This window comes from Aquarana catesbeiana, linkage group LG05 (genome assembly GCF_042186555.1).
Source record: "Aquarana catesbeiana isolate 2022-GZ linkage group LG05, ASM4218655v1, whole genome shotgun sequence".
In the NCBI taxonomy this organism is placed as follows: domain Eukaryota; kingdom Metazoa; phylum Chordata; class Amphibia; order Anura; family Ranidae; genus Aquarana; species Aquarana catesbeiana.
Window position 1 is genome coordinate 128,917,694 of NC_133328.1, and position 17,121 is coordinate 128,934,814.

Consider the following 17,121-nt stretch of genomic DNA (forward strand, 5'->3'; position numbering starts at 1 on the left):
GTGTCTTGTGAAACCCATAACTTCAGGAAAATGTAATGCAAGCAGAAATACTCAACATACAAAACATGAAGACAACTTACTTGCCATCTGTATCTGATGCAGCTGCATAGTGCAGTGGGGAACAGCCCCTCTCATCAAGGTCATTAACACTGGCTCCAGATCCCACAAGTGCAAACAGGCACTGATAGTTACAGTTGGCAGCAGCATAGTGCAGTGGTGTTCTACAGATGATAAAAGAGTAAGAATACACAGTTAAAATTAAAGATTAGCAAACCTGAAAAAAAAAAAAAAAATGTAGCTTTCTTTGATAAGTTTTCAAGTCCCGATAGAAGCCTGTGACCCCTTTGGAACCTGCTGTGCAGCCCCCCCTCTAGGTCTCTGCAAACATTAACCTGCATCTCCCTATTGCCTGCAATAGCAGTGATCTCTTCCAGTCCTACGTAGTGTCTCAAACCTATTTCACCTAAAGCATCTCCCCAGGTCTCCAACGCCTATAAGCATGTTCCCAGTTTTAGGTTCTCTTGTGCAAAGAAAAGTTCATAGTCTGATCATCTCTTATAGCAAGAATTTCCTGTTGCATGTCTGCAGAATTACATTCACTGATTATATGCAACTCTTGTTCTGTTAAGAACTGCATTTAAAACCCCCTATATAAAGAAAGTTGACCACCATTCTTTTAGAGTATTCGTTACAATTTTTTTTTACACATCTGCACAGAAAATGCTACACGTGCTGCTATAATACAGCATTTAATAATTCTACTGACAAAGATCCAATTCAAATCTGCACCTAATAGAGCCACAGCAATTTTGGCTTGTCATATCATTAGCAATCCTTGTGGCTAAAACCAGCAGCTTTAGTCTGGCACCTGCTCACTTTTCAAAGAGCCCTAACAGCGTTCCAGTACAGTGGTTTTCAATTCTTGTAAAACTAGGGCCCAGTTAATACTTTCAAACAGCTTCCAAGCCCCAACAGCATAAAAAAGAAAAAAAAAAGTTTATGCTTATAGAGTTTATGAGCTAGGATATGATTACGTAGATAGGATTATGAAAACTAGTGTATACAGTGCAGCAGTCAGGATTGTAATATATAACTTACCACATTTGGTGCAAAAGAGTGCAGGGGTCAGGGTTATGTAATTGCACGTCCTGCGAGTGCAGTGGTTATAAGTTTAAGTGTCCCCTTATGTTGGAGGTCAGTGCTCTACCTTCACTCAGCATGCCCCCTTACCCTGGTCAACAGGAGCTCAGCATGTCCACTTACCCAGCTGGTCAGTGTGGTCCCCATTGCTGGGATCCACCCTCCCCTCTCGCAGCTTGTCTTTGCCGCATAACCCCTCCCCAATTCTGATTGCGGCCTGTGATGTAGGCACCCCCTACCAGGAGGGCACAGATTTTGTCATTAAAAAGCACAGTGCTGCACAGAAGGAGGCAGCTTTACCTGTCAAGCTGTGGCCCAGCAGGGAGAAAGCGATCCCTGCAAAGCCCTAAACATGCAGACTGCATGAATTATGTCAGGCAGTGTCCCAGAGGTAAACAATGATCAATTAGCACGATGTTAATGATGGAGTGAGAAAATAAGCATTTTGCCCACTGACAGCAATAAAAGCAGCTTATGTGTGTATGTAACTGTATATATTACAATGCAAATTCATTAAAAAGATAGCAAAATACTCAAGAGCCATGTGATTTTTTTTTTTACCTAAGTAAAACAAACTTACCTCCCAAACTTGTCTTTTTTATTGAAATCAGCACCCGTATTCAGCAACAAATTCAAACACTCCAGGTTCCTGAAAATTAGATTTTAAAAGGGCTGAAAAAACACAACCAATCAGCATGTTCAAATCAACTAGGTAAAACTCTGAACATCTTCAGTGTAAAAGTGAACTGATTCTGAGCAAAATATACATGTGAAGGAATCACTGATCCCCCTAACATTTCTAATATTTTCTATATTCCTTCAGTCTGAAGAAATTGAAAGTTTGAAAGCGAGACCGGCAGACAATATTTTTAGTTGGAGGGGTCAACCAATGGCACAGGTTTCTGTAAGGATCAACCTACTGCACTATAATGCAGTACATTTTTGAGCTTTAATCTTAAATAGGTTAGCAGCACGCCACAACTTATGAAAAAATGCACCCGAATCATTTTTGGCAGCGCAGCATACTACATTGCATTCTATATGGGCTATTCTGCAGGCGATATGGCAATTACTGTACAAGAGTGTTTGTCTGTCGTTTTAAATTAATTGCATTGAAACACAAATGGTACTACACAGTACAATACAGTATAAGTTACTGCAACGCACCAGTGTGAATAAGCCAGAAAGGAAACCTGATAGAATAAGCATCTCCATTCTGAAGATGTAAGTTTGTCTGAATGTCATGCTGAGTTTCTGGCTTCTATACTTTGAGTCACTGACCAAGTATACAGATAAGGACTTCTCTAACTTTCCACACCTGTACAGTTGTTCCAGGTTAGGGACCTGCAGAGTACTGAAGCAAGAATGCCAGCACAGCAAGGGAACAAGCAGTTTCATTAAAAAAGTAAACAGAAGCCCTCTTATGTCTCTCCCTTCATATTTACATTAAGCACATGTGTATATCACCTAGTTTAAATATATTTGTTCTAATGTGTCAGTTTTCAACCGTTGAAAAATTACACTTTAGCGCTTTTCCTTATCCAAACCCCAACTTCACAGCTCAGGCACAATTTTTACAATCAAGGTGATCAACTGTATAATACCACAGAAATAAAAAATAAAACCGCACCAGAGTAAAATGATCTGCAGTTTCAGTGATATAGTACAGAACCTAGCACTGTCACTGACCGGTATCTATTCTAAATCCTGATAAGGCTACAGTATTTTAAACTTGTCATAGTCTAAAGCCATTTACATTCCTCCTGTGGGCTGAACAAAAAAATCAAATCGATTACCCCATCCCCGGTATACAGCACAGATTGAGGAATCTCCAGCTATGACGATCATATTCTGACTGCCACAGATGGCGTCTTTCAGAATATGTGAACCGTGGCTGAATCCGATTGGATGCAGTTACTGTTTGGCCAACTATATTCCGCCTGGCTTCTTTGTTTTTTCAAATCAAGGGATGTAAGGTGGGAGGTAGTCGACAGGGCCACTCATGTAGCGAATGTCAACCAGTTCCTGAGGAACTAGCTGAAAATTCACAAAGCGTTTATGCAGCTTAAAGTGCCACAGAATTTTCTTTTTTCAGGCATCCCATCATAATGCATTAATAACCCAAATAAAGTTTATATATATGTTTGCTAGTGGATCTGAATTTTATCTTTTTTTTTTATACTTACTATTTAAAAAATCCTCTTGTGGCCGTTGCCATGAGGATTGTGGGCATGTGAAGCCCAATCACAAACTCTTCCTGGATTTGCAATGGAGAGGTGCATGCTGGGTAACCAGCACGCACCTCTCAATCTCGCGCATGCGTGATGCTCCGGCGGCTGTAGCAATGAATGTTTAGAAAGTTGCCATTACAGGCGGCGACAGAGGAAGGTCCCTTTATGGCAACATAGATATGATCTGCCTTAAATCGCGTCATTTCTTGACGGGAAATAATGCGATTTTTGCTCACAGTACTGCCCACTGACTCCTGGGAAATGATGACTCATATTTCCTAGGAGCACAGGCGAGGGAGGAAGCGAAGGTGTCATAACTTATCAGATGTGAGGCACCATGGCATCTGCAGATCAACCAAAGGCTAAGATGGCAGCTTCCTCGGTTGTAAAGGCTAGGAGGGTTTAGTTATGCTTTAAACTGGCACTGCACTAAATAGTGAAATTCCAAAATGAACTTTAAGCACACGCTTCTAACTGCATCCCCCAAATATTCTACACTGCCTCTGTGTGCCTTTTTATACAGTTCGGCTCTTTGCTAAACATGTAGGCAGGTTACTGAGACATACCCTCCAGCTGCAGCTGCATGTAGACAAGTCCTGCCAAAGTCATCTGGGGTATCTATGTCAAAACCTACAATAACAAAACATAGATTAGTACATAATTTATCAAGAAGTTCATGAATAAGAAGTGTCATGTCAGTGTACAACTTTTCCAACACGCTCCCAAGATTGTGTCAAACACTAATAAAAGTATTGATCAAAACAAAAGTATGTTAAAAATAATAGTAATCATGCAAGTTGAGTGTTCATTCCATGGTGAATTAAGCAATATACTTCAACTCAGGCAATGACAGCAACAAAAGCCTGACAGAGGTTACATTTTTTCCCCAATAAATACAAAGGTAAACAAAACGCCTGGAATTATAATTTAAGGTAAACCTGTGGCCAGGCTATGGGCATTTATGTAATTACATTTTCCTAACAAGCAGTAAATAAGCTTTAAAAGAAGCTTTTAATCATTTAGCTGAAGGCACTTTATTTCTTCATTGAGCAGCTCCGCTCACCCTACATCGCCAGGCAGCACTTGCTATGTGTTTACAACAGGGCCGAATAAATTTACTAGAGATTGGCTCGGGCGTGTGAGATCTGTGCAGCTGCGGCCCGGGAAATTTCTTACTGCCTGTGATTAGCGGTGTCCAGTGTCAGCTTCCTGGTGGAATCAGGCAGGTGGGTTGGGACTAGGATCCTGAACACGCCCGAGCCCATTTCCATTAATTACAATAAAGAATGGGCACTGAAGGCAGACAAATCCCTCCTTGCAGGGGGCAAGCTGAGCTGCTATATGAAAAAACCCAGTGCTTCTGCTGTGGACTTTGAATTGCTTCACAGTTTCATATAGTTACAGAGATAATATGAGGACATACTTATCCACCTCCATCACGCCGTACATATATGTATGGCCTCGTTTTGAGGTGTTTATACTGTGATCATGATTGATGCTACAATTACGACCCTGCCATTTTTTTTATAGTAGGCAACGCTCTTTCTATGTTTTAGTTGACAAAACTTTCAAAATGAGTTGCTTACCACAGCCTGCAAGTAAAATTTCAAATTACTATACCAAACATGCATTAGTTACATGCTGAATAATTTTCACTAGTAACACAGATCGCTTTTATATCCTCAAAATTTCTTAGTCAATCTATTATACTATTCTAATGGAAGATATTACTGGAGAAGTTATTTTTAACATTTGATCAATGCAACATAGAAATGATTACTGAAAATCTATTTTACGATCACATTATCCTCCCATCTACGAATAACACTAACCTGAAGAAAGGAGCTTTCTGCAGCAGTCAGAGAAACCACTCAGGGCAGCTAAGTGGAGAGGAAACATTCCATGGATGCCTCGCCTAGAAGAGATCATATTTTATTGGTACACAAAACTGTCAAATAACCACGCTTCATAACAGAGTGCATAACTCCCCAAAAATACTCACAATCCCCCATTGCATGTATACACTAAGCCCCGTGAGGGAAAAAAACAAAAACAAAACATGCTGATGTAAATAAAAAATAATAAAAAGCGCACACAAAAATCAAAACAATTGAAAAAAAATTGAAGCAAGTCATTTACAGAAATTCTACTTCACAAGGAGTCAGGATTTTTTGCTGGGTCCTTTTGGGGAGATTTTCTTTCACTTCCAAAGACACAGGAGGCATAAATATAAAACTAACCAAATACTTTTTTTTACTTTCCTTGTTCAGCCTGCAACTGAATGGAAGAAAATCACTTGATATTCCCAGCCAGTTATCAGAATACCTGTGGTTTCCACAGCTGCCAGAATACCCAAACAGTGACTGCATCAAATAGGATGCGATCGCCGTTTGGCCAAGAATTTTCTACCCAGCTCAGTAGGTTTTTTAAATGGACTTATGTGAAGCCCATTGTTGCCAACAGTACCACCCATGGCTTGAATATCAACCGATTATGCAGGAATCGGACAAAATTCTAAAGTACGGCCAGCAAAAGAGGAAATCCCTAGAAAGCAAGGGTTTTAAAATTTTGTATTTACCAACACTTTCTGTACAGGAAATGACAGTCACCAGAACAGATACAGAGCGTGAAAATCTCCACAGCAAGAACACAGCAATAAAAAATTGACAGGGAAAGCAACCGTTATAAAAATTCTATTCAAGACTAAGGCCAGGTTCACACTGGTATGACATACTCTGACTTTTGGAGTACATTAGGGCTGCAACTAACGATTATTTTCATAATCGATCAGTTGGCCGATTATTGTTTCGATTAATTGGTTAATAACCTTAAAAAACCGTGGTGTATAGTTTATTTAATATATAAAGTTTAAAAAAAGGCAAATTTATTCCTAAATATCTTTATACGCAGGGGTAAATATAAATAACCAACTATATGTTAGGGAGTAAAATCTTTAATCCTCTCTGAGAATAACAGACAGAAGAGATATACTCTATATACTATTAGAGGTTGAATCTGGTAAATATCAGACTCAGATCAAATTTTTTTATTTAAAGAAAAAAAAAAAAATCTAAACTGTTTTGCAGATTTTCAAACAGAACTGTAATATTATATGCTTTTCTGCAGCTTCTCCATTGAAGTATATTGAACCAAAAAAGCACCGTTTTGCATTGAAAAAGGTCCTTGACCCTTTCCAAATACACAGAAGCTGAAAAAGCATAGATGTGAATGTTAAATGAACTGTAGTGCATTCTGCAAAAAACACATAGGTGGGAACCAGGCCTAAGACATTTAGTAACATAATGGAGTTAAAAAAAAAATAAAAAAATTAGCCCTTAGTTTTTTTTACTTTGCAACAGTGAAAGTAATATTTACAGTAGAGATTATTTGCTCTTTTTGTACTATATAGGGCTAATTTTAGCTTTTTTAACCCCCTTATGTTACTGGCCGATTAATCGATTACTATTTTCATAATCGATTAATTTCATAATCGATTAGTTGTTTCAGCCCTAGAGTACATGTCACATGAGGTGTATAAATCAACGGTTCCTTATGAGAGCAGTCTTAACTGGACCCACAGAAGTCGGTCCGAAAAATATTCCTGCACTACTTTGGTCCTACTTCAGCCCATTGAATATCATTGAAGTCAGATTATCATCTTTACTGATCTGACTTTGGCATGCGAATTGTGCTCTGAGGATCTTGAAGGGGAACCTCACACACACAAAAAAAAAAAAAAAAAAAAAAAAAAAAAAACAAAAAACAAAAAACAAAAAAAAAAACGTGTGGGGTCCACCCCCCATAATCCATACCAGACCTATCGGAGCATGCAGCCTGGCAGGTCAGGAAGGGGGGGACAAGCAGCACCACGGCTCTTTCTGGTATCACAGGAGGCACCAAGAGCAGAAGGAGCCCTAGGCTCCTTTGACTCCAGTCAAAACCTGTAAGGAGGGAACAGGGGTGTGGCCAAGGCACGCTGTTTATGTCTGCGTGGGAGTGCCCCCATAGCGGCCAATGTTCTGAGGGGGGCACCCTAAGGAAGGAAAAGCAGAGAGCACCAGTGAGTGACTGCCAAAATATGAGGCAAGGGACTGTCTGAGCAATAAAAGTAAAAAAAAAAATATATATAATTTTATATTGTTTTAAGCTGGCTAGAGACTGGATTTTTTTCATTCACTCAGCTAAAAAAAACAAATAATATCCTCCATTCACATAAACAAGGTAGAGGGAGGAAGGCTAGATAGGAGGAGGGGAGAGGGAATATTTTTTTAATACCACCTTAGACTTTTCTTCCACTTTAAACTCTACCTACATGTGCACTACTTTGAAGGTAAGCCTTTAAGGTGAACTATCATAGTTGCTAATGTGTTTATGTCAGATCAAATGGCTTATTTCATAGATGGTCACATGTGCAACACAATGGAAACTGTAGCTCATGACGATTGGTATGTTTCCGCTCATAAAGCTGGAAAATATACTTCAGTCTCCCTTCACCCTGGCTTTAAGTTACATTTCTATGTTAAAGAAAACTAACCCCATATCTGTATAACAGACAGGCACTTGTAGCACATTACCTTAAAGTATGACTAAATTTAAAACTTTATTTAAGTTTTGGAAAGAGTGGAGCAGAATTAAAACACCTGTCAGATTTTTATTGCGGTCTGTTCTCCATTAGGGAGATTCACCTCCATTTGTCATGTTTACCGTTATCATCGAAAGCGAAAGTAAAAAAACACTCGAAAAACATGCTGGAAGTTTTATTGGATACTGTCCAAATTGGACCTAGTGTGGGTATGTATGAATGCGAGTTAGAGACCTTAGATTGTAAGCTCCTTGAGGGCAGGGACTGATGTGAATGTACAATATATATGTAAAGCGCTACGAAAAATTATATAGCACTATACAAGTACGTGTAATAAATGAACGGAAAGAAAAAAAATTTGGGTTGTACCCAGAAGAGTAAAGCCTCATGCCCACGGACGTTTTTACAGCAGCTTTTTTTGAGCGTTTTTTGCAGCTTAAAAACTCCTCTCCATTTTAGCTGCAAAAAATTCCGATAAGCCCCCTGCCTGCAGACCCCGATAACCAACGGCCAGGGTTGTCGGGAAGAGGCCCTTGTCCTCATCAACATGGGGACAACGTGCTTTGGGGTGGGGGGGGCGCAGGGTCCCCCCCTGCCCCAAAGCACCAACCCCCCACGTTGAGGGCATGTGGCTTGGTATGGTCCGGAGGGGGGGGGGGCTCGTGCCGGGCTGCGTGCTTGGATACAGGTCTGGTATGGATCTTGGGGGTTCCCCTTAAGATCCATGCCTATCGTCTTGGGGGGAACCTCAAGCAAATTTTTTGAAAATTTTTTGCTGGGTTCCCCCCTCAAGATTCTCAGCACAGAAGTCGCACCGCAAGTCGGATCCTGTTGATCCAACTTCAGGTGTGACCTCTATTCACATCAATGTGCTCCCATAGGGAACCATTAATTTTGAATAGAGACCGAGAAACGCGGCTGAAAGCCAGCACGGAGTAACGTGCATTAAAATCAATGCAAAACGCGGATAAAAATTGCGTTTTTAACACCGCTTTTTTTCCTGGCGTCTGTACTGGCTTTACAGCCCGTTTTTAAAACGTCCATGGGCATGTAGCCTAATAGAAGGGGAAATCTGCCAAAGGGAGCACTACTTCTGGTAAAGGCAAGGATTCCTTCACTTCCTCGTTTTGGCTATGAGACAGAAAGAGAAAGTAAATCTCTCCAATAAGACACAGATGGCAAAAAAAAAACTGCCAAGGGTTCATACATGTCACTAAAGCTGGCCATACACTATGCGAAAAATTGGCGGAACCCATTTTTGAAAAACGAACATTCGTCAGTGAGAGCAAACGATAGTGCCATCATGTAATGACCAATGATGTTCAGTGGACAAATTAATACGTTTTCTATTCTTTTTTGACATATACCTAGTGCAAACAGTTCGGACGGGAAACACATTAACCTTTCAATTTATCGTTCGCTCGGCAGAAAATTTCCAAACCTGTCCTTCATTGTTTCTGTTCAAAAATGTCCCAATGATTACCGATTTTGTGCCCATTACCTGGCCGAAAAACAAATGAACTGGCCAAATAACCGAATTTCGGCCGATTTTTCGTATAGTGTATGGCCAGCATTACTCTAGTCAAAATAGAAAAGTTTTGCCTTAATTCTACTTTAAAACTGCAGGGAAAATAAGGATGGAAAATATTTCAAGTACACTACAAAAGGATAAGTTCACCGTTGGAACATGTTACATGTTCCAGCTCCTGTACCTTCTCCCCCTGATCCCCCCCCACCACCACTCCCCATGACAGGGGGCGGGGGTTCCTCTCCCCACACCAGCTGTCACATTTTAAAAGTATCATGGTTGTGTAGGGCTCAACCACACAGCTGTGCAATTCATTCAGCGATTCCTATGAATGAACTATAAGTACCATCAGCTATAGTGGTAGATGTACTTATAGTTTGAATGAACTGCTGGTGAACTGATTAGCATGCCTGTAGTTCATTTACACTGCCTACAGCTATGCGATGACAGGCAGTATGTGCAGGAGCTTGACATTGCGATCTGCTGACCATGGGTGCAATGCTTTTCAGGCTCCGGTTTTAAAGAAAGAATATAAATGCACTTTTTTTACCAGCAAAAACCTTTAAATATTTGACTATGCACGAATACCTTTTAACATAGACCAGTTAATACAAATTTGTTCATTTGAGTATGGCAACTTTTCAGTGCCGTGAAAAAGAAACACAAGAATAAGAATATTCAGTGAATTATCTACTTACTTTGCTGTATCTGCACCACTGGTAATTAAAGTGTTAATGAGGAGCTCATGGCCATATCTAGCTGCTATGTGCAATGGTGTGTTTCCATTCTTATCTTCACAGTCTATCTCTGCTCCTGTGATTGGTAAAACAATAAATGGCAGTCAAGTTTTGTTGCAGGTATTAATAAAAGATACCTTTGATTGCCTTATTTTTACAAAAATGGTAAAGCAGGGCCAGCAATCAACCAATTGGTCTAAAACTTTACAGCTACTTATGTGCCCCAGAAATGCTCCCCCAACCTGGCACAAGCAGTACAAACAACTCCGCTGTTCGCTATCTGTAAGTAAACTGGCCACAGAACATAAGCCCTATGGCCCCTTTCACACTTGTGAGACCCAAAGCCACAGGACGTGTGAAATGCCATGCATCTCTACAACAGCTGTGCCAATTGACACTACTGAAGTCACTGCGACTTCAGAAAAGGTTTCTGCACTACTTTGACACTACTTCAATGCCACAGAGTGTAAAAGTCTTATCAAAATCACTTCAAAGTCGGACTCCAAAGCTGCACTGAAAATCCCCCAACTTTGAAGTCAGCTAGTGTGAAAGATGCCTTAAAGTGGATGTAAACCAGATTCAATAAAGTTGAGCTGGGCACATATCTGCAGTGTTTTCCTATCTCTCTTCAAAGCACTAAGTCCCATGGATTTCAGCTTTTTAACTTCTTACAAGTTCTCTGACACGTGATAAAACCAGCCTGAATTGTGTGTCAAGGAGGGTGCTATAAATAGATTAGCAGAAAGCTGCTCTACTCACAGGGCAGCTCTGAAAGTCTCTGCCTATCTGGAGGGGAGGTGTGCCTTTCCCCCAATGTCTCCCAGTGTAATCCAACACTACACTGCTACTGCTGAATGAGAAGTGAAAATTCTAGCACCATCTGGACTTTCTAAATAGTATATAAAGATGAAGACAGCAGATATACATGTAAAACTTATGTAGGGAGATTTGTTTTATCTCTGTGTATCATCTGAGGCTGTTCACTTCACTGGGTATATCTGAGGGCTTACATCCACTTTAAGGAAATAAACTTTTCAGTGGCAAAAAGGAAAATTATGTGCAATCACACACATGCAAAAGTCAAAACAAACTTGTGTGTGGATTCCTCCTCAGTTGTTTTAACTTAAAAGGTCTAACAAACGAACCAACCTCCCCCCAAAAAAAACCTCAGATTCCAAAAACAGAGCTTCTATGTGTTATGAGAAATGGAGATAGCTACAAAGAAGGTAAAGAACATAAGTTATCCACATATGATACCTTTCAGTTACTGACTAGACCAAATCATATACCAGCAAATGGTCTATATTCAGATGTCAACATGAAACCACTTACACTTAAAGTGTATGTTACCCCATAATTTGATATTTTTGATGTGTCTCTGTGGTACCATGTGCTTATATTAAAAGTTCTCCTGTTCTTTGCATTGCTTTCTTTGTGTGAAATCCCTGGTGATCCTGCCAATCCCCCCCTGCTTTCCTCTTTCAAACGGACTATGCCAGGTATGGAAGCACATCCCAGTATGGTCAGTTTTCTTCTTTGCATTCCTACTTGGGAACACAGCCTGCTACACTCCAGTGGTCAGATTTCTTTTGACACATCACCCAGCACAGCTAATCACTGGGAAGGTCAATGTACTGCTGTTTCTCTGCATCTTGCTAAACGCCCCCTGCTCAGCTCCTTACAGTGTATTTCTGCATGAATTATACACAGGACTATTTTAGTCCTTCAGTCTTCTCTGGTTGTACCCATTGATCGACTGATACAGCCAGCCTGATTTTTTTTTACATGCGATAACTGCCAGCAGCTATAGCCTCTAGCAGTAATCGTCATGTTCTTCTGGCCGAGAAGGCTCCCTTAAAGCAGTAGCAAACTCTGAAACAACAATTCTCTATCAATCATATAACCACCATGTATAACATTTCTAAATACACAGGAATGCTTATTAGCTTCACGGCCTCCCATCGATTCCATTCTCTGCTGCACTTCCGCTCTTTCTACTCTGTCATAGCCAGAATCTCGCAGTAAACTTTAACCAAGCCTTCTTTTCGTTTGTTACTATGGCAACAATGTCCCAGATAACCAATAAAAATACTACACGCTCCCTGTGCCGATCGTGCATGTTATTGTTCACACCCCCTGTGATGTAGCTAGTTACATGGGGTGTTTTAGGAAATCCTCAATAGGTCTGCATTGCAATATCGCAAGAATGCTATGCCACGAGTGCTGATGACAGACATGGCAACAGGATGTATTGACTGATGGCACACTAAGCGTGCCGTGAATGGGGGACAAAATGCGCATGTGCCAGTGACGCACTAATCATTGGGCTATTTCTACTAAAGGGGGGCAGGTTGGGACACTACAAAAGACAGTGACAGGTAGGTTATATCACAGCACTTCTGAGAAAAAGTGTTGATTGAGAGTTTACTACCACTTTAAAGCAATAATGCTTATCTAACAAAAATAAAAAAAATTCTATTAGTTTTTTTACTCATAAAACAGCATTTCACTTAAATCAAATTGGAGGCGATTTAACATGATTCAGCAGTGACTTGCTTGATGGAAGATTGGTAAACAAGATGAACAACACATGTTTTTTGAGATTATCTTTATAGTGCACTGGTAAGGAATGCATAGACCAATGAAAATAAAGTAACGCCCTCACTCATTTATCTTGAAATGTCTGATAAAAGAAAGAATTCCTGTCCTCATTTACAGATTATACTGGGACATGCAAAGCTGAATCATTTAGGTCATGTCCACAACTGAGGAGTCATACTAAAAATATAAAAGGGCAAATACATAAACTTAAAAACAAAATTTTAAATAGTTAATAGTTAAAATATAAGGCTCTAGTATTTGTGGTAATTCAGCTTTATAAGGGTTAAATTTAAAGTGTTAACAAATTCACATGCGTGTGTTGCATACCAGATTTACTTCTTTAGTATGTAGTAAAAAAAATTGTAACCATTGAAACTACAGAACTCCCACATTTCATACACCCCCTCACATGCGAAAGGGTCACCCCCTGCTACTTCTGGTTAACGTAATGCCCTCTCCATGCTAACTTAATTACTTTGAAGTTTATTTTTGAGCTGAGATTTCAATCCTCTGGGAATGGCTGTCTTGTTTCACCTGAACGGTTACTCTTGTTTTGTCCTGCTGTTCTGTTTTAGTATAGCATACATCATAGGTTGTTGTAAATGTACATTGATACCTTAATGAAAACAATATGAAAAAAAAAAAAATTGTAACCACTTAATTTTTCCTTTAGGCCCCATTCACATCCTTATGTAGCAGGAACAAGCAGCGTTCCCACTATGCGATTTTGTGGAGCAAATGGCACACAAATTTTGTGTATCGCACAGGGACAGCCCATTCACTTGAACGGCTGCCCTACGCGTCTTCATTGCCTGTAAATAAGCTACTTCTCCTTTTCGGATTACAAGCTTTATGCAATTTTCAAAGATGCAATTTGCCATGTGAGCACCGTGGCAGAATTGCATCAGGTTTCGGTGCCATTAAGAGAATACGGCATCCAAACACACATTGGCCTTGTGCAGCGATCCAAATTGCCAAGAGTGAATGGGGGCCTTAATGCTCTATCAGTAAAAAACGAGTCAGAAGGTCTGAAGTTAGCACTCTTCATAAAGATTCTGACTACATGCTAACAGCAGAACTCCAAAGGCCATTTGAACAAAAATAAATTACCATTCTGGATTATTATTTGGGACCTGGAAAAGCGACCATGGATGGCAGTCATGTGAAGAGGAGTCTTCCCATCTTTACTCTACAAAAAAAAAAAAAAAAATGGAATTCTGGTAAGAAAAGCTTATCACAAAGTTTAATTTTAACTATTATAAAGATATCAATACTGTATATATGCAACACTTTCTGCATTTCAGCGCATTACTGGAAACCATTGGACCATGTACAAAAGAATTATCACAGACTGCACTGCCCATAGGATCAATACAGATGGCTGTTTGCTCAAAGTGCTAAGCATATTGGTTAATAATTCAGTTTTTTTCAAAATCCATTAACACTACATGTTTTCCCACTACGACTGATCAACTTGTATGGTTAAATAAATAGGCAAAATTAATATTGTAATAAGCTGCATATCAAAAATGATCTGTTGCCAGAGGCGGTTGTCTGAGCACGGTGACAGCAGGGGGAGAGGGGAGTGTGCTACTGCAAATTGGCACAGCAGTTGATCAAGGACTCAGGTAAGTATTTATGGGGGCAGGGGGTGATACAACCACTGGGATATTTAACTTGATACAGGGAAAGCGTTAAGGTAAAAAATGTCTTGACTTTAGAACAATTTTAAATTTTATTAAACATTTCAAGCTGGGTCAACCCTCTGTCTCTATATTAGTTCCCAAAGGGAAGACGACCAAAGCCAAGACTTTTCAAACAACATTGATATTTGCATAGAACATCGGCTGTCTATCTCTGGATCTACTCTGGCATGTAGTTTTCACTGAAGGCAACCTCAGCTTTTGCATATTTTCATCATAACCTCAGTGAATGACAAGTTTACCCCAGCCTTAAAAATGGAATCTTCTGAAAAGTGAGGGAAAAAAAAAAAAAAAAAATATAGTGTAGGTGCAGAAAATTACTGCACTATTTTTCTTTCTAACAACTTTTAAATGAATTCTCATTGATTAAACTTACTGTAATTGACAGATACATCACAAACTACAGACTGCTTAATATCTATAAAACTAAGTATTTTTAACATAGAAAATGGAATTATTTTACTCCTCAGATGCACAGCAGCCTTTCTCATGTCAAGGAAAATGATAAACTCGTAAGTGTGCTTGTTCAACCATAATAAATGTGCTATATGTTTAACACACTTCACAATTGCATTTTCAAGTCATTCATCCATGCAGGGGCATCAAGTAAGTAGGTCAGCTTTGACTTAATTTTGGTCTTTTCTAAAATGCACTTAGGATTGAACCCTACAAGAAACTGCATCTCTGACTTGATGTAGTACACTCAGTGCTGGAGCAGATATCGCTCACAAAGGATTCAGCAGAGACATAATTGAAGCTTACTGAAAAAAAAAAAAAAAAAAAAAAAAACACACAACACACATGGTAGCACATCCATTATGGTACATCAGCTGCAAGCACAATTTGCAGACAAGGACAATATAAAGTCAGCAATAAGTGAGGCACTAAATATTTTCTGACATTATATAACAGATCCATATGTCTTAACAAAGAGGCCTTTACTTGTACCTACAAATAGTATTGTGCAGTAACTTGCAATACAAGCAATCTTTTGCTAGGTCACTGCTGAAAGATGAAACTGTGAATGACTGGTATGGGTTATAGAAGTACAGTAAATTCACCAGGTGAGAAATTGTGGATTTTAAGGCCTCATGCACACTGGAAGTTTTTACAGCTGCTTCTAGCGGTGCTGCAGCACGAGCCAGTCAGTGGGTGCCGGCACCAGCTGAAATAATTAAATATGAACACGTGGCTCGCTTCTAACGGCAGCAATGTGCCTTTTTACCTCCCTGCAGAGCAGGGAGTAAAAATTGGCACATCGCTTAGTGAAAACAGTGCACAACACACACATTAAGTCCCTTGATCGCCCTAGAGGTTATCCCCTTCCCAGCAAATATCATTAGTACAGTGCCAGTGCATATTATCAGTACTGATCACTGTATTAGTGTCACTGGTGATGGCAGTCAATTCCCACCCAGGGTCAGTTAGTGTCAAATTGCCTACCGTAATATTGCAATCCTGCGATAAGTCGATGATTACCACCATTACTAGTATAAAAAAAAAGAAAAAATTCCCCTGTATATTTACCATTGTTTGTAGACGCTATAACTTTGACGCAAACCAATAAATATACACTCATTGGGATTTTTTATTCATGTAGCAGAATACATTTTGGCACAAAATTCCAAAGAAATTTTTTTTTAATTTGATGTTTTATAGCAGGAAAAAAAAAAAAATTTTTTTTTTACTAACTTTTTTGTGTATATCAAAAAAAAATAAAAAACCCCAGTGGTGATCAAATACCACCAAAAGAAAGCTCTGGGGAAAAAAAAGAAAAACACAAATTTTGTTTGTGTACAGTGTTGCATGACTGCGCAATTGCCAGTTCAAATAGCACAGTGCTGAATCACAAAAAATGGCCTGGTCATTAAGGGGGTAACATCTCCTGAAGCTGAAGTGGTAAAAAATTATTCTCAGTTCAATGTGACACGCTAAAGTAGTTTAAACGTGTCAGTGTTAGGCAAACTGAAAAGATCCCGTGAGGGAGCATCCCACCGACTGCCACCATCCTACTTTAAGAGCTAGGCTCTATCTGCCATGGGACAGAGTGTGAAAGAGAGCGAGAAATATAATCAAGCTTAGGAGAGAGTTGTTAACGCTGATTTTCTCCTGTCAGGAAAAACAGCATTTACAATAAACCAGTGTGCACAAGGCCTAAAATTGCCACCGAGCAATCACACACACAAAAAGAATAAAATAGCAATTTAAATAAAATAGCAAATTAAAAATTAGCAAATAAAATTAAACATAAGAAAAATGATCTTCAATATCAGGTAAATGAGGTTATCTGATGCTTAGGACTCCCCTATACACATATGGATAAACCAAAAAGGCAACTTCATGCCTACAACCGCATGTACATGTCCTCCATCCAAAAGGGTGTTCAAGCCCCTTGAACCTTGGATGGAGGACATTCACATGTGGTTATACGTGGAAATTGCCTTTTTTTGTTTATTCATAGTGTGCTGGCATTCAGCATATGGGTGGCAGCATTATTGGCGCAAATATTAACGTATGATGGCACTTTGAGATTGAGTATTTCCTCTTATTTGAGGGTTTCCTGTGTGATATTGGGTTTGAATATAGGATGATTTTTCAG

At 39.5% G+C, this 17,121-nt stretch overlaps 1 protein-coding gene across 2 annotated transcripts in view; it reads right to left on the bottom strand.

Annotated features, from left to right (window-relative positions):
• ANKRD28 (ankyrin repeat domain 28) overlaps positions 1-17,121 on the bottom strand; it is a 227,536-nt gene that overhangs the window by 66,897 nt on the left and 143,518 nt on the right. For both annotated transcript variants that reach the window (XM_073630192.1, XM_073630191.1), the window contains exons 9-14: positions 13,930-14,008; positions 10,180-10,294; positions 5,204-5,286; positions 3,938-4,001; positions 1,721-1,789; positions 81-221 (exon numbers count right to left, since the gene is read on the bottom strand). In XM_073630192.1, coding sequence (XP_073486293.1) covers positions 81-221; positions 1,721-1,789; positions 3,938-4,001; positions 5,204-5,286; positions 10,180-10,294; positions 13,930-14,008 — 551 coding nt within the window. The remainder of the gene's footprint in view (positions 1-80; positions 222-1,720; positions 1,790-3,937; positions 4,002-5,203; positions 5,287-10,179; positions 10,295-13,929; positions 14,009-17,121) is intronic.